The sequence below is a fragment of the Syngnathus leptorhynchus genome, chromosome 16 (genome assembly GCF_054491065.1).
Source record: "Syngnathus leptorhynchus isolate UIUO chromosome 16, UIUO_Slep, whole genome shotgun sequence".
NCBI lineage: Eukaryota > Metazoa > Chordata > Actinopteri > Syngnathiformes > Syngnathidae > Syngnathus > Syngnathus leptorhynchus.
Window position 1 is genome coordinate 3,415,845 of NC_141210.1, and position 18,479 is coordinate 3,434,323.

The 18,479-nt window shown below is 45.3% G+C and overlaps 1 protein-coding gene and 1 long non-coding RNA gene across 2 annotated transcripts in view; one reads left to right on the plus strand and one right to left on the minus strand.

The window, feature by feature from the left end:
- Nucleotides 1-18,479, minus strand: part of LOC147044149 (uncharacterized) — a 106,249-nt gene that overhangs the window by 33,856 nt on the left and 53,914 nt on the right. The window contains exons 3-4 of the long non-coding RNA XR_015068502.1: nucleotides 8,216-8,341; nucleotides 1,864-1,948 (exon numbers count right to left, since the gene is read on the minus strand). This is a non-coding gene — a long non-coding RNA (uncharacterized LOC147044149). The remainder of the gene's footprint in view (nucleotides 1-1,863; nucleotides 1,949-8,215; nucleotides 8,342-18,479) is intronic.
- Nucleotides 16,943-18,479, plus strand: part of hs3st4 (heparan sulfate (glucosamine) 3-O-sulfotransferase 4) — a 46,941-nt gene continuing 45,404 nt past the window's right edge. The window contains exon 1 of the mRNA XM_085933934.1: nucleotides 16,943-17,490. Coding sequence (XP_085790060.1) covers nucleotides 16,943-17,490 — 548 coding nt within the window. The remainder of the gene's footprint in view (nucleotides 17,491-18,479) is intronic.

The window sequence follows — 18,479 nt, forward strand, 5'->3', positions numbered from 1 at the left end:
CAGTAGCTATTTATAGCTAATTATAAACCATTATTTAGAGCCCTTGTATGGTCTATGAATATCTACAAGATATTCAAACACATTCTCAAAAAATGTCCAGTAAGAGAAATTGTACAAGTGATTTCTATATTAGAATATATACTTGTGCATTTTAACCAATAATTGTGTGTATGCTTGTGCACCCTAATCAATGAAATATGACCATATTGATTTTCTAGCTAACAGGGAGTCTGGAATCTATTTTCCACACCACCCAACAATGAGTGCAAAGCCAAAATACAAAGTTGTGTTTGACCCTCAAGTGATGTCACCTGCACTTGCTGCTGCTGACTCTTTTCACCTTTGGCCACATGAAAAAACAGGAAATTGAACTCAACAACTTAACTGTTGGCAGCTGAGTACTCAAACGGATTGGCGAGGCATCAACACGGACCTGAAGTGCATTTGGCTGGCGACGTTAGACTTGGTTTTAAGATCGGGTTAGGGTTTCAAATCAAGGTTGTCCGTATTGAAGCTTACAGAGGAGGATAACGCTCTTGGTTCCTTTTGGCAGCTGGCAGATGTCATCCGGCAAGCCAGGGGAACAAAATAGTTCAGAATGAACGCCGGCAAATTGAATTCCCTCCCCGCCAAGTTCTCTGATGGAGAACGGACGCGTATCGACAGCGGCGACGGCGGCGTGCTCGCCGTTCGATGATATTAACAGAGAGTGTAAAAAAAGGCACGACGCGGGCAACCAGGAGCGTCCGAGGTCGTTCCAAATGGACCGCAGGCAAGCGGCGCTTTCCTTTGGCCTATTTGTCTTTGTCCGTCAACACTCTTGACATTGTCCCTTGATCAATAAGCACGCGGCAAAGTAGTCAACATGACTAATGTGCTCATTTAGGACCTTTAGCACTTATTGATTGAGAAGAGACCCGTGTCCTTGAACCGCACTCACGCTTGTTTATATGCAAAGAGCTAATGTTACTTTTTAGCGCTACACCAGCACGATGGCGTGAACTGGTCGTCGGCAGACGCTCGGCGGGTCCTCAAAGGTAATTACAGCCATCCGTTAGGGCTCAATAGCATGCACGATGCCAAGAACACCACGCTGACGTTTTCAAGGTAGCCGTGGCTAAACACGGCATAAAAAACGTGCGGCGGGCATGTCGAGAATGTCTAAACAAGCTCTCGAGCGGGGAATAAATGGCTGACGTATTCCCCGCTTTAAATGGAGGCCATTCGTCACCAACGTACGGGCACAAAACAATGCTTTGTGACACACTGGTCGCTGCAAGCCAAATTATAAAAACAGCCAACAATTGAAATGGTCAAACATTCTGCTAAAGCATACACACACAGATATACCTGTGAATATTATCTGTCTACATGTGTTGCACCACCAATTGTGTTCAAATAGTTCTTGTTTCAACAACAGTGAAGAGCAATGTTAACATGTCACTGGCTAATTTCAATCAGGGTCAAAACAAGATGTAATTTTTTTTTATCGTGTGAGACAGCAATCAACCTTGAGAAGCTTCCGCAGTCAATTTCACTCGCGAGCGAAAAGCTCATTTCCTTGCCATTCATTCCCTTTGTGGAGTGACCTCTGTGGACCCCAAATTGGACCCAGCTGGGGCCCCTGGGATGCGCCCCCTTCGCACATTGCAGCACTCTCCGAGACGCAAACATTACATTTCCTTCTGCGTCGAGACATTTCGGTCGGGTCTGGACCGGACAGCTTTATTTAATCTGCAAGTTGCCAGCTCGCTCGTAGCACAGCGGGTGCTCGCTCATTCAATCTGCTGGGGCATCGGACTGGGCGAGCAATGTCATTATAGATGTGTGTGTGTATGTGTGTTGCTGTGTGTGTACACTCACTAAAAGAAGCTGAAATCCTTGCATGGCCAGTGCGTCGTCATCATTGCACTTCTTGGGTGATGAAAAATGCTCTGTGATCAAAATCCTGCAAAAAAACAAAACAAAAGTGAATCCAACTAAAAAGTGTAAGGTTGGAATGATATTTCAATACATCTAAAAATATCTAGAAAAGACTAGAACAATCCACAGTCACGTCTTGCTCTACGCTTTAGCGTGATGACATCTGGGGGAGCGAGTGCTGCGAGCCAACGGCCGGGGGTCAAAGGGCGTGTCGGACGAGTGCGCGGCGGAATGAAGTTGTTCGGGTTCAGGCCGCCAGCTGAGAATTTATCCAACCGAGATGGGATCGCGAGCTACTTCTCAGCTGACGTGTTTGCACTTACAGATGACAGCGCGCTGAGAAAAATGGACTCTAATGAGCTTCAAAGGGGAACTGAACCTTTTGTTTCCCCAAACTTGTGTGAATATGATAGCAACACGGACAGGGTAAAAGGGTTATTAAATTATTAGTTATACTTATTAAACAAGCCATCTTCAATGACATGTCCCCTTTGCCTGCAGTAAAAATACGCTCTTCAAAATAAAATAAACAAATACGTAAAAAAATAAAAAGATAAATAATTAAAAATAAATAAAAACGGGTAAATCTAACGCTAGCGTTATGAAGATTTGACGATGAACATCTGTCACAATTTAATTGCTATTTCTATTTTTGTAGTGTGCAAGTAGATACAAACGCTTCTTTTCCCCATTGACAGACAGAATATAAATTGAATATTTATTGTCTTCTTCAGATAATTTCTTGTTTCTCGGCCTTGGCCCAGATTATATTGTCCGTATTATCTAGCCAATAGATAATTTGGGGGGGATTTTATTGTTAGTGTTACGCACTGCTAAGAAAATATAACATCGAATAAATTCCCTCACAGTCGTCAGGCACGTCCTTGTGCCTATTCCAATATCCTCCAGCAGATGGCAGTATGTTAACAGTCGATTTATTTTCTGCGTTTCCTCCACAGGTGACAGATGAGCCCACAGATCTCCGCCAACAGTGAAGCAGCACTTTTAATCCGGTTCAGATTTACGATGTCGACAGCGGCAAAAGTCGCCATTGCTTTGCGTCTGCGATCAAATTGAAGGCGTGCGTGGATGTTAAATAAGGAGGGAAAGGGGGGGGGGGGTGTATGGGAGGTGTCGGGTTTGCTCATATTGGCGCGTGATTCATGTCTGCAGGCTTTGATTGAGGAGGAAGATGCAAGGTGAGGTGATAACAAGCACTCCGTCAAGGCAGGAATGAATCGGAAGACCGAATGGTCATGACAAAGTTGAAATTGTAACTTGCAATAACAACAACAAAGGTGATCAGACGCAACATGGGTGAACTGCACTCTCATTTTCACAACAGACCACAATTTACTTAACATGTCGGCTAAATGAGCAATTAGACAAGTCAACCATGTCCATGGTGGGTCAACAATGATAAATTAATAGAAAAAAAAAGAGAGGAGAGACTTAGGCAGGATTTAAACTGCATGCGTCAAATGACACAATCTCGAATCTGGGCTCTCCTGGGTCATAATTGGCACGTTTCATTTCATTTATGCTAGCATTTAAAAAAAAAAATGCATGAAATGCTAGCAGGGAATTTGTTTGGAGAGAGTCACGAGAACCGAGGGAGGGGTAAAGTGAGACTTGTTCAAATCTTGCTAGCAGCTTCCAGACTACAAAATCTACTTTTGATATTTGGATTATTTATGATTGTCGTCATCAATTCAATGCAACTTGAGTTGTTTTACATGTTCCATAAATTTAAAATCTCTTTGGAATGGTGGCAATACATGCAAATTGACAATTGGAAACAAATATCACATGGGAAGCGGCCACTCGGACCAAACAGTGTCACTCTAGCCTATGAGACGTGCAAGATTTAGACGGGGTGAGCCGAAGATTTAACGTCCTGTCTCCACTCTAAACTTTGGCCATCCTGTCGCACGGCGTGCGAATAAATCTGTCCGAGTGACGCATGGAGGAAGGTTCCTGCCGAGGAGCCCTGCCTTAATGGCGTACGCATCATTGCCAAGACACTCCTGCCGGGAAAGGAGCGTGAGTGGGAACACGAGGGCAGCTGCTCAAATTCAATAGCCTCAACAAAAAAAATCCAGCAAGCCATGCGAGTCTGCTTAATTGAATGCCAGTTTGTTAACATGTGCCCTGTAATTGACCGGCGACCAGTCCTAGATGTACCCTGCCTCTCATACAGTGAGGTCAAGAATGAATCCATCCATTTCTACATCATTTAGTGCAACGTAAATGTTATTTTAATCTTCCGGAGTCCCCCAGGGCTCCGCCCTCTGCACTTTCACTTGCGTTCATTGGCTCAGGCTCAAAGTGGTTAAGGTAGAGGGATAAATGTGACTGATACTCTGTGAATCCTGCTGCCGGGTGGTGTTTGTGCAAAAATCCACCGCTGGGTCGGAAGCCGGTTGCCCCATAAGCACTTCGACCGCACAAAGATCATAAAGCAGTGGGCGGCTTTATTGATTTTGAGGCCTTTATCGGCATTTCCACATGGCCGGTGGATGGACGCAGTCGTCATCTTTTATGTGTACGCCGAGAACGAGCCCGCAGGAAAAAAAAAAGAGGTGTCGCCCCGCGAGTCCAAATGTGTCATTTCTGCTTGGATTTTCCCATTTGCGCTGGTGATTCAGAGCGGCTATCATCAGTGGCCTGAAATCAATGCGAACCTCAATGCACTCCAATTTCTCTAAATCAATTTCCATTCATGAGAGAAACGCGTGAGGTTGCAAAAGGTTTGTTGATATGATTTTTTTTTTTTTTTTTGGTCTTTGCTCCGCTCACAATTTCTGTCCATTTTATCAGTATTATTGAAGCTGGCGTTTTTTTTGTGCGAAGACAATTGTTGGGGCAGCAACCAATTTATCGCAACACACACACACACACAGATAATGGTCCAATTTTGAGACACATTTTCTCAGGGAAGGCCCGATTATCATAAGTCTAAAAAAAAGAGCTCTTATTATTAAAGGATTATTTATTGATGTGGCGTGCGGGAGTGATTTCTTTCCCCCTCGCTTGGAAAACCATCAGTCAAAAATGTCGAAATTTAACTGTAATTTCAACCAAAGTGACAAGTGGGTGATTTTCATCCTTTGTGTATTTTGACAGAAGATGTTAAGACAACGAGGAAGCGCTTTCTATTGGGTGTAAAGGTTTGCCGTACTATTACTCGAGCCGAATCTTCGTTGGCTGGATTGAAACGGTTCAATAACAGGTTCAGGCGCAGGTTAATTACGTGCGCGTGCGTAAATAAACGCAGGTAGTTCGGCCTCCTCACCGTGATTCACTTCCTCGGCGGGCATCGGGGATTAACTTGACCCGCCCTGGATGAGCGGAGCATCTGTTTGCGCGCGTGCGCGTAATTACGGCAGGGACGCCGCGGCTCAATTTATTGAATACTTCAACTCTGTCATAATTTGATGCCGAGACGCGGCGGCCGTGACTTGTTGTCCCCGTAGTCCTGTGACAATCAAAGTCTCATTTGTAGCCCCGAATGACTTAGTCGCTCGAAGTTTTCATGGCGCGGGTGGCCAGATGCTGCGGGAATGGAATCACGTGTTTCTTCGCCATCAGCATCCAGCGAGCCGGGTGATGTGCTCCATCACCGATTTTAACATTTTTCCTCACTTCCTGTTGCAAAGTGGAAATAAAAAGCACATAAACAGGCGACGGCGGGAGTGACGGAGCAACGGGGTGACCGCGAGTGAGCGACCGAGAGCGTCACCGGCGGCGAGGGTGCAGATGCGCCCGTGTCACAAGTTAATGGAGGCGCCGGCTCGGCGGCCGATGACAGCGCCGCTGTCAGAGGAAGGCGGCGGGCTAGGCCCGCGGCTCATTCATCACCGCCGCCGCCATCGCCTTTAGCCATGTGATGAAGGTGCATGTCAGAGCGCTTCGACGTGGCATTTATAAACACAGGTGGCAAAAGTACTCGTTATAAAATAAAAGTACAAGTACCCCGGGAAAAGTAGAAGTACTCATTCAACTCTACGCAGAAAATGCATTGTGGCTGTTTTGATAAAATGAAGGAAAATCAAAATATTGAAGTGAAACTTCAGTCGACATCTCGCTAAAAGCGATGGCGGGAGATGCATCACGCATTCGTCCTGATTCTGCTCAGGGAGCTTCTGGTGTTTACGGCTAAGTGCGAGGATAGCAAATCCCCCAGTCAACTCTACAGCTCGGGGTCATTAATCCCGCCGCAAACAGACACGGCGCCTTTGGAAATCCCGTAGACGACTTCATCCCCGCCATTTAGGAGTCATTTGCTCTCGACCTGGATTAGGACCATCTGCGAACATTTTCCCTCCATTAGTGCCACGAGCTTATGTTCACCGTAAGACCGTCGCTCAGGCGGCTGCCGACATGTTTTCAAAGGATCAGCCGATCAGACGGGGACTCGAACGAGTGTTGACTGAGGTGAGAGAAATGTGGATACCTGAAAATGATGCTGGGTTGTCTTCCTCGCCTACTCACCGGGTTGCATATTTACTTTTACGCAAGGTTGGCTGAATTATTTTGACCCAGCAGATTGAGTTAAAAACTGGATCTCAAGATGGACGCCATTTTGTACTGCAATTGAGGTAAACCGGACGTAACGTTCTTCAAAAATTTAACCCGACATGCTGAGTCAAATCCTCAACCCAACGTGTTGGGTATAAATAACGCCGCTATGGCTGGTTCCCTTTCAGAGTCAGCGCTTGGTTTGCAATTTCATCCAATTAAGGTTGCTTTTGTTTTGTTTTTTTGTCCGTTTCAGAAGGGCATTAAAAATTCTCCTAGAAGATGCTGCTGACACATTCCTCGAAGAAAGTGCAGCAGTTTTCTGGGAAAAAAAAAAAAACATTGTCTGTACAGTTTAAAAGCTTTGCATGGTACAAATGGCATTTCTATGTCTAAAGTGTCTCAGTGGAGTTTTGGGGGGGGATTTATAAAAGACGAAAAAACAGAATTAGTTAAAAGCTGGTCATCAAACTGGGGTATTGTCGGCCGATTAGCGTGCTCGGACACATTAACACGGAATATGCAAACATATAAACATCTTTACGGGCAATCATTTGTTTGGGCTGATCCATTTCTCGGACGTTTAATATTTTAAAATGTAAATAATGCATTCTTAATAGCTTGACATAATTGCGAAAGCGTCTGCATGTAGCAGCCATTAAACTCTTTTATTCATACACCTATTGCTTTTAATCTTCTTCCGATGCCTTTTTGCCTAATGTCTTTCCATTAAGTCGCACGCACATTACATTACGCCGGCCGCATTTCAATAGCGTGCGCGAGTGCCGCTATCAAGCAGACACGCCTTCGATTAACATAAGAAAAAAAGGCGGCGGAATGGAGGCATTTTTCAAAAGGAACGCTCATAATATGACCCGCTAATGAATCTTTACTTATCATTTCACATTTCATCTTGGTGTCCTTTCTCCCTCAGCTTTTGTCTCGTGGTCCTCGTGTTAACTGCACCGCCAGCCTGAATCTCATCAGGCTACTTGAGAGCTACGCTGTAATGACCCTTAAAATGACCCCAACAGACATGATGGGAATAAAAAAAAAACAACAAAAAAAACATTGCTATGGCGATGAAACACATCACATGAATTATAAATAGGGGCGTTTTGTCGCTGATGACTTGGAGATGACTGCTGACACCAGTCACAACGCACAACATGAGCATAATAAGCGGGACGGCCTTTGCGTCACACACGAGGGAATTAAAGCTAACCTGTAGGGCCAGAGAATGGAGAAGAATATTTCACAGATGTGTGGATTATTTTTTTTTACTATGATAAAATGGAACTCAAGTGAAGCTAAACCTGAACCGCGAAAACACCTCGCATTGAAAGCGAACGCTAATGTCAACGTAGCAGTGCGAGGCACACAGGCTAAGCGTGCTGCTAGCTAGCAACGAGCGTTAGCTGGACTAAACAAACTGCCGAGTCACTCCGAAGTCGGAAATCATCGCCACCGTGTAAATGACACTACAAATATCATTCTCTTGGAGGAATCACAAATTGTAATTATCAAAAGACAGAGTCTATGCTAATTGCTAAGCTAACTTTTGACTGAGGTGTGATCAATTAATAATATTCATTATTCATTTATTGGAAATTTTACTTCAGTTTCACTCCACCCAATTTTTGATTTTGATCTAAATAAAGTGCCACACTACATTTTTTGCCAAACAGTATGACTTCTTCCGACTTTTTAGTCCCGGCAGTCATAAAAAAAGCAAGTGAAAACTTGACAATGATTGTGTTTTCATCTTTACCTGTTACACAATTTGTCACATCCCACGCTTTTCTCCCGATTGAGTGTGAGGATTCCAGTCGCGACTCATCTGAAGTTTACATGGAAATCCGGCTTACAAAACTCAGCTCTGCTTTACGTCCATCCACTGGAGAAAAAATACAAGAGACAGACACAAAAGTCAAGTTCAATCTGTGTTTGAAGACATTAACTTGCAGAGACGAGGTGACACCGCTGCCGATGAGCAGAGGCTGCGCTCGGATGTCTCTCCATCTACCGGTAGGATCAAGCTGCGTTAGCTCGCAAGCTACTTGGGAAGGTTTGTCGTCAAAGATTGAATCCTTGTGTCAACAGGACAAACGTCTGCACACAACATTTGCCTCTTAGCTTTAGTGCAACAGGTGGTTATGCACCAAAATGTATTTAGCATTCAACATTACAATTATTTACTGCAGCAAACTAAGAACTTTTATTTAATTTTGATTCAACACAGTTTGCTTTCACGGAGGACTACAGGATCCTGCAAATATGTATCTTTTGGATTTAAAACCACTTAATTTGATAAACGATTACTTGCCGGTTAATTGATTCATTTGGACACCTCTGCTTGTAAGGTTATAGTGCGTTTTAGGCTGATCCGAACATTTCAAAACAAAGTCCTCCATTTGCACAGAATCATCTTTCAAATAGCTGATAAAAATGCAGCTTATTCAAACACAATTGCTCTGATTGTTCACTAAAAGCATGCAAGTCAGGAACCCAGAGACGCCATTATTACATCAAATTGCATCTGACTTGCCGAATATTCGTCACTCTGCATTTCCCTCCAGTCGGTGTTATTTTCTTTCACGTGTATTGATATCATAGCCTGGTTAAGAAAAGGTAATCCAGTCATAGTCGGGCCACTGGGCGCTTATGATGATAAAAGCTTGTGCCACATTGTGGCATGATGTAAAGCCACCGCAATCAGATTTGGCCTACAGCATCGTGACAATTACAAGCCGCGAACGCCAGAGACTTCCCGCTGTCCGTTCGCTGATGAAGACGTACGTCGCCGTGGTGAGCGCTCGCCGTTGTTGATGAGCGGTGTCATCGCGCCTGACAGCTTTCCTCGTAGATGATTTACACGATCGTGAGGCGGACGTCGGAGGACTCGGATTACTCGCGCGAACGTCCTTGATGGCCTACGGACGCAGCAACATCTGCGCGCGACGCGCTCTAGGCGCGTCCATCACGCGCTCAAAACGACGCGTTAATGCAGCGCGTCCAGATGGCCGAGTAACTTCGGTCGGTCACATTTTATTGCAGTCGTAAATTTAATCAGAAAGTACACGGCGGACTTTTTTTTTTTTATAGGATGCCGTTTGACAAAGTGGATGACACGGAAGCATTAGAGAAGTAGAAGTTGCCGTCAAGTCGTGTAATTACATTCCCGGACCGTCGGTAAAATAAAAATACAAAAAAAAATACAGTTCTTCCCTTTCCGCCTACGATAGCTAACGATGCAAAGGTTTGACGATCATTTTGAGGATCAGACACAAAAAGGTTGCCCGCAGCTCGATTTGATTTCATTTTGATTCTGACACAAGTCGTTCCTAACTGCTTTTTGAAAGGTGATGCAACTGAATACGTCAAGCTCAAAGATTGCTGGTAAAACATGAAAAATTTTCCTCTCGCTCACGCTGTGATAAATGTTTCTTGTTGTCAAAAATAAAACAAAAACAATTGTTAATTATCGCGTCCCGTAAGGGGTTGATTCGGCTTCTAAACGCACACCTGCTGCCACGTGAGACAAAGCACCTCGCTGTTGAAAGCCGTCTTTAATCAAAATCTTTGCTTTCTGCCATTTTGACTAGCAACAATCAAGGCATAAAACCGGACCTGACATAAGCAGAGCGCTGGAATTATGATGAAATTAGCTCTTAAATAGATGACATATTCCACCGTGGCTTGTCGGGGATGGCTACATTCAAACGCTTTCATTCCATTTTTCTGTCAAATGACACATTTTCCACACACTTGCGGTGGGAAGATAAGGCCGAGCGGGACGGCTGAGAGTATCGTGAATTGATGGAGCGAGGGGCTCGGGTCGCTTTTCATTCAAAACGTGGCAGGAATTGATAAAAAAAAAAAAAAAAAAGTCTCCTGGTGACCTTCAAGCGTCTGCAGAATGACGTTCTTGTTTTGCTCACTTTCATTTAGGGAGCTGCTGTGTTTTAAGATACAAGAAGGTAGCTGGGGGGTGTCGGTCATATTTTTGACCCAATGTTACCTAACAAACTGCCCATTGCAGCGTTCTAACTATCATTGGCGTTATTTCTTATGGGAAAAGCAATTTTCCAGCAATAGTATGTCGCCCATCATTAAGGCGCACGTATGCTCTGACAGAGCCACAACAAGCCTTGCGATTCGAATCACATTCTGCACACACACGACGAGATAAGAATATCATATAGAAAAAAAAAAAAAAAACAGCAGCAGAAACTTTATCTGGGGGGACGAAATGGATAAACTTGGCCAGCACCTGGCGCTTATCACGACACACCAACCGGGAGGATATTTCTTGTCCATGGCCGAATAGATGCGGAGAATCGAGTGATGCCACAGACCGCACAGAAGAAATATACATGAAGTACAGTTTTGCTCAACATGTATTTGTCGTCATAATATTCAGACAAATGAGGCGAATTTAATTTTTAATGACATGAAAATGGGCCCTTAAAATATCACTTTTTATTTGGAGCCAATCCAGCCTTCACTACCTCCCATTGTGTCAATGTATAAAGGAAGAATTTACAATCCAGTTCTTGAATTGAATCCCATCGGATGTATTACAAGCATGTTTCCATAGGAACAAGTTGTAAGATTGCATCCTGAATGGAGAGCAATCCTTATTTGTTGCCGCAGCATTGCTTGATATCACCAACAAGACAAATCTAAATAAGCCAATGTCTTCAAAAATGGGGAGGGGGGGGTGCGCCCACACGCGTAAGCCATTGTGTGTGTTCACACCGAGCCACGAAGGGGGGGGGGCTGGCTCAGCGTGGCTTTTCCGGCTGTGAGCCTTTGCTGTATATGAGGCTTGTTTTTCATCGACTGTGTCAGGAATCAAGAGGGCTAATCCCTCAGAGACTTCAGATGAAAGTTTCAAAAGAAATAATGAAAGGCACGCTCGCCCGAGGCTGCATATCTGGGTGAACGTTGCGGCGGGAGAGAGAGCGAGAAAGCGAGAAGCAGAGGAGGAAGACAACAGCCTCCTCTGCTTCCGCCCCCACCGGCCCGACGATAAATCACACACAGGCCGTCTGCGAGACATAAACAAATTGGCGGCTGAGCACATCAGACGCTTGGCGCAGCGTGAACGACTATAAAACGTAACATTTCGGCAGCTTTTACCCAGCAAAAGTCCATAAAAGCGACTCGGGCTTGAATGGCTTTGCCTCTAAATGTGAGAAGAAGAAGTTTTTTGTTTTTTTTTAATGGCTCCATTACTAAACATGTTTTATGCATGTTTTAGCTTTGCCAAAGCAAATTGGAGCATTTGTCATCCCTTCCAATCCAAATAATAACAATTATCGGAAGTCTCTAGTGTACATACAAATTCAGATAATCGGGTACAATGAAAGACTTTGCAATTGTTTACAGCAGGATGGGAAGAGAAAGTGCTGGAAAGTTCGACCGGCCCTGCATGTCTTGAGAGCCTCCACGCTGGGTTCTGATTGACAGGACAGCTATCACTGTGTTGACGTGATGCGGCGCAAGAGCGAGAGAGATCTTTCGTCAGACCCAACTGCTAATTCTGAATTTGGAGTGGGAAGAACATTCAATATGTACGTTGGTAGTTTTGAGTACGGTAGAAATGGGGTCGGAGAATGGAAGTATAAATCGCTGTAAACAAACACAGTGAAGCTCAGCCTCTGTCTCGCAAAACTGTTTTGACCATAAGTTAAACTCAATTGAAGATGGGAAAAATTTCGGAGAGCCAACTTAATAACCCTTATTAGTTCAACACATTGCTTCCGGTTGTATTTCAAGTCTTTGGCAAACAGAGCACTTCCTCTCCAGCGACAGATGAGCCGCAGACTCTCCCACCGTAACCCCTCAAATGACCAGATTAGAATGCCGTACAGTTCGCCAGGCGTGTGCAGCCAACGGAGAACTCCCTTAATAGTGCTGCCGGAGAAAGGCCTCCGCATTCAAAAACTCATACATATGGAAATCTTTTTTTTTTCCGGCTCCAGCACATGGAAATGATTTGTTAGATGGGCCAGGCACGGTGGACTAAACTATTACCGTTATTAATGTCTGTAAGATTTTGGGGGGAAAGTGACTGCTGGCAGCCATTGTTCATTAAATGCGTAGAAATAAAATCAAATAAACCAGAGTTAGTTTCCAAGGCTCGTGAAGCTCGTCTCATATACAGTTTATAAAATGTTTCAGATAACATCCACTATACTATTAACTTTCAATATGCACAAAAATGACAGCCAAAAGCCTTGTCTGCCTTTTTCATAGTTAATCCATCCAACGATCACACTCTTTGTCGACATTCTTGGCAATTTAGCATTACCCATCTGTGTAGGACACCTGGTTCCATCCAGCCCAAGTCCCTATTCATAGTTTGTCAAAGTATGAGCCTTGGAATTCGCCCAAAACAGCTGCTTCCAACCATAATGGCACAATGTCTCAAGGATCCAAAATTAAACAAGTCGGCCATTTTGGTTCGAAGCGGCCATTTTGGGACCAATTACAGTTCTCGTCATTTCATGACGCCCACTAAAAAAATCATTACATATCAGCCCAAATCAGAAGCAACATTCTATTTTATACTTAAATTTTTGTTGATGAATTCCTTGAGTTAAAAATGAATCCATCTTGCCAAGTTTAAGTTGTCAAATGTCAACTGGGGTCCCATGTGACCGCTGCTGATGAAATGCTTCATTTATGGTTTCATTGAGCTGCCTGTGAAGATTGACATGTTTTTCTGCATATTTGGAGATATTTTGTAGATTTTCAGCCCGCCGCAGCGTTGTGACCCTGTCATAATCATTAATGAGCTCCTATCTTACGATAAACAAAGAGGCTTGCGTCAGCGATAAAGCGGAATTAGTACGAATCAAAGGCAGGTGATTAGTCATCCAAAATAAAACACAACATTTGGCACAGGCGGCGGAAAGAGAAGCGCAGCGAGCGCCACGGCAACGACAAACAATGGCGCAATGAAATGTAAAATATCATCAGCATTGCGACGGCAGCTGTCTGCGATTGCACACCTGATTTAGCCGGCGCGGCGACTTTCTTTCGCCGCCAGCCTCGCTTTTTTTTTTTTTGCTCTGCGGCGCTGGGATTTACTTCCACACATTGCCGTGTCACATGTCAGAAAGAAACAAGAGGGTCAGTGTTTATTGCCGCCTTCAGACGAGGCGGCCAAAAAAAAAAAAAAAAGCTAGAAAAACACATTGGGCTTCTCCCTCAGGTGCATTTATCCCCAACATGACTCCCATTTTTCCCCGTCGCTCCTCGGTGGAAAACAGTGAAGATGCATCTAATGTCCTTGTGGACTCTGACATTGGAAAAACATCTCAAGTCCAAAAGAAACTTCAAACTGCTTGTGAAAATAAACTGTCATGATTTTCATTCATTCATTCATTCATTCATTCATTCATTCATTCATTCATTCATTCATTCATTCATTCATTCATTCATTCATTCACTGTGTGTGTTATGCCCTTCTTGGCCCCTTGCGTTTGCCGTTAAGCTCCCGGCCCTCAGACGTCAAAGTCGTTTTATCTTTTAAAAACACGAGCAGCATTTTAAAACACATCCTCTCATCTGAAAAATTAAGAGAGAAAGGGAGAGGGAGAGAGAGAGAGGCCTTGAAAGGAACGTCGTTCAATTAAAGGTCAGCTATATTAAGGGAGGAACCATATTTGGGAATTCAAATGGCCAATTGAGTTCCTCACACACTGCCATTTTCAAACAATAGATAACGTTAAATGTCTACAAGCAGATTTGGGTTTTGTCTTTTCTTCAACCAACATGAAAATATGCGATTCTATCATCTGTGGATAAAAAAATATGGAGGCTAATATTTAAGAGAGACTGTTTTTAGTTCACAGCAACAATAAAGGAATTTGTTCCAATACTTTCGGATGAGACTGTGAATGACGTTCAAAGCGTTCAATAGCACCTTGGGAGAAATCGAAGTCAAAACAAGTGAAAGAAAAGCAAAGTCTCCCGTGACAAAACTTCCAGAAGATGCGGCCCATTAGAAAGGAAAGAGTTGGCCGTGTGTTGCATCAGTCAAACATCAACACCCTCAAGATTCCACACAACAGACGGAGAATGGGAGTCAATATGTGGCAAAGCCTGCTTCTCAAACCAACTTAACTAACTTGTCTTTGACATCACCAAATGCTTTCGAAACAAATATGGATTCAGATAACGTTTTCAATCCCGATCAGCTCCACCGTCGATGGGCCTCCGCATCCGATTATAAAGTCGGGATCCAGAAGGTCAGCAGGAAATGGGACGAAGCCCAAAGGAGTTGGCTTGAAAGCGCTTGGCAACTGAATTTAATACGCATCCATCACTTTTATCATCTAATTAGCAGGACCGCGTGGCAGGCCAGTCAACACTGCGGGAAAGCGAGATTATTGATCGACGGAAAGGACGGTATCTATCAACGCACCTCGCCATCGACGCTGAGCGTGGCGGTCGTGGCAAAGTCTGGCAGGGAAGGGGGGGGGCATTCAAAGAGGAGCAAAACCAACAGCAGCTAATCGTACGTTCACACGTCAGAGCAGGAATCTGGCTTTGTATCTCAAGGCAAGCCATTGGAAAAGGTTTGGTATCTCCTCTGGATGTCATTCATTTCTCTCGATGAGAAAATCATGATGCCTCCTTCGATTAGCGGACATCCTCTGTCAAAGAGCTGGCTGATAGGCCATAACTGCCGCTGTCAGCTTGAAAGTGAGCCACCACGCGCTTCAATTACACTGAGGTGGAGGAAATTTCATCTCAGCCTCGCCTGTGGTTCAGCGTTTTCCGCAAGGAGACCCCAACAGCGGCGTTAAAAACCGGCCTGCAAATTTGTTGCTAAGGTAGCAGCCATCTGACGGATTTCGCCGCGACAGCGCGAGAAATTACGCAGGGCCACTCGAGAGACTCGCTGACAAGAATCGTCTCGCGGTCTTCAGGAGTCGAGGCACGAACTGGCGTCTCGCGCCTCGTCTTGGCAGGTGTTATGTGGCACGGCGAGCGATATTTAACCTACGTGTCGTCACCGCCAGCTAAGTTTTGTCCCCAAGTGACACACAAAAACTACTTGTGTTTTCTCAAATATTTCATTTTCTATTCTATTTTGTTTATTTGAGTTTTGAGATGATGAGGGACAAAGGGGAAATAAATGCAAAACATCTTGAGGACTTGAACACAACAATCCAAATGGGTTCTCTGACAAGGCTCCAAAGTTGGCAGCGCTTTATCATGACTGATAATTCATCGCCTAATAAGATATCCTCTTGAGCTGAATCTTAATGCTCTGAGTGCGACTCACAATAAAAAAAAAAGGCTCACACGGGTCTACTTGCGAATGTTGACGGCCCCGCTGTCATAAACAAAAAAGATATGCTGTGCACATTTGTCCTCGGGCGAGTTTAAAGAGAAGCTGTGATCAAAATAGTCAACACAAAAGACATTGCTCTGAAGTCGCTTCTGTTGGACACCAATAATTTTTCATGCTCATCTGGATGCGATATTAGTCCCCGGTCTTTATTATGAGCAACTTCAAGCGTAAAACTAGCTCTGAACCGTCGCTCCTCACGCGCGGCGGGCGCCTTTGAGTGCTTCAACGGGAAACCAGCAGGGTGCAGACACGAGCTTTTGTGCACAATCGTGAAGGCGCTTCCATAAAAATAAATAAATTTTAAAATAAAATCAGCTCCGGACTTCTATTGAGAGGTAGGTGGGTGAGGGGCTTAATGAAATTGACGTCATGGGAACAACACGGGGGTGTGACACCCCCCCCCCCCCCCCCTGACTAAAAATGATGGTGTGTTAACACACGAGGAGCGGGTGAGAGAGTGAGTGAGGGATCCTCACGCGGCGGATTGTGCGCGCGCGTCCACAAATGCCTTGGCAGCGGGAAAGAGTGGATGTGTTGCGCACCTCCTCCTTTGACTTTTTTTTTTTCTTTCGCCCAAGATCGTCTTCTTACTGCCGCTGCTGGAGGAAGGATTATTACTGTGATGAGATTATTGGGTGGATCAACTGTTTGGTGGTGGACGGATGAGATGCGCACTTGACCAGCATCACTTCTCCACTCTCTCTCTCTCTTCCTTTCTTTCTTTCTTTCTTTCTTTGCGTGCGTCCACTCTCTCATTTGGAAGGACGCCAGCTTCAGCGGAACCTCGCAAGTTGGCTCCGATAAATTCTGACATTGTCTGTCAAGCATCAACTAATCGATTCTCAAAAGAGACAGGAGGGGGGGAAAAAGAGAGAGGGGGAGACTCGGAATTTTAACGATCCCCCCCTCTACCTCCCCCCCCCCCCTAATGAATATGCAATCGGGCACGTTTGGCTCGGCTCGGTCCAGCTTCACGCCTCGCTTTCTTTTTTTAAACAGCGGGAGCTGCAGCGGGGACTGATTCTTGCTGATTTCCTCTTTTTTTTTTTTTTTTTTGTCCATGCAAGACCTGCAGTGGAAACATGTCTGGCCACTTCCCTGAGAGGACCTCCGCTGTCAGAGATGGCATTCTGGTCCGGCACTGTCGCCTCTAAAGTGCCCCGGAAGATCTTGTTCATGTTCACCCTCTCCCTGTCCGTCACCTACCTGTTCTACAGCTTGATGAGCTGCTACAACTCGCTGCGGTTCCCGCTGCAAGACAACTTTGCCTACCAGGCTCGGTCGGCCGGCACCGAGGACACCACGCTAGTGAGGGATCAACTTTACGCCACCTCGCCGAGCTTCGTCGAGGCTCGCTTCAGCACGGCGGGGTCCGTCGTGGACCGGGAGGCGGGCCAGGAGGAGGGCGGGGATCATGTCTGGACCGGGACCCAGCGGGCGTCCGCCACAGAGCCGACGCGCCTCCGGGAGGCCACGGAGGTCGATCCGCGGCTCAACTGCACTTCGGATTACGGCGAGAAGAAGCTGCCCCAAGCCATCATCATCGGGGTGAAGAAAGGGGGCACCCGAGCCCTGCTGGAGGCGCTCAGGGTGCACCCGGACGTGCGGGCCGTCGGGAACGAGCCGCACTTCTTTGACAGGAACTACGAGAAGGGTCTGGACTGGTATAGGTGAGTCCTACCTCGGCCTCTTGAGGCTTCAATGAATCGCGACTCGAGGGATACCACAAATGGTCCCCGAGGTGCACATTAGAGTAGAAATGCTTGAAGAGTTACCTTAAAGTGAAAATAGGGGGTCCATTTGTTAAACTGTACCTTGATTACAATGAACAGTCAAGTTCTCCTTTGTGCATGGAAAGGTACAAAATAGTTGCCTTGGAATCTGGTCATGGGCCCTAAGGGCCACATTAGTGTAGCTGAAGGGCCGCAATGTCTTATCACAAGGGTGGCACCCTGAAAAGGTTTTACACGTAGGGAACATTCTCAAGTCCTGAGGGACACAGTAGTGTAGCTTTTCCATGTAGCGGTACAACGTCTTGGTACCGATAAAACTCTGCTTTGACACTTGACCTTGTTGACTTGGGGCGGGGGGGGGGGGGGGGGGGGGGGTAGACACACACACACACACACACACACACACACACACACACACACACACACACACACACACATTTGGACGTGCTCTGCATGGAAACAGCGCTTGAGTTCTTTTGAAGGCTGTACGTTGGAGGGCTACAATGTTTTGTCGCTATAGGGTGGTACCCCGAATTACGTCAAAACTCTCGGCAGTACCTTTAACGGTACTATGTTTAACAACTAGGTTGGTTCTGCTTCAACACTTCACAATTACATTCCATACAGTATTTGTGACTTGCGAAAAGGCTACAAATAGTTACCCTGAACTCCAGTAATTAGCCCTCAGGGACGAGTTGGACTCGGCTGTGCCATACATTCACCTGCGGCATACCTCGCCAATTTTGGAAACTGGATAATTAGTCCTTTGTGGTACAGGGTTAAAAATAGAGTCCGACTACTACTGTCGGTCTGATACCATGATTGTTAGCTTGTGTCGTTTTTTTGCTCATCAAACATTTGGCTCAATAGGAACCTTTTGACACTCTGTTGAAGTTCTCCAACTTTGTGCCAATGCTTTTCTGACA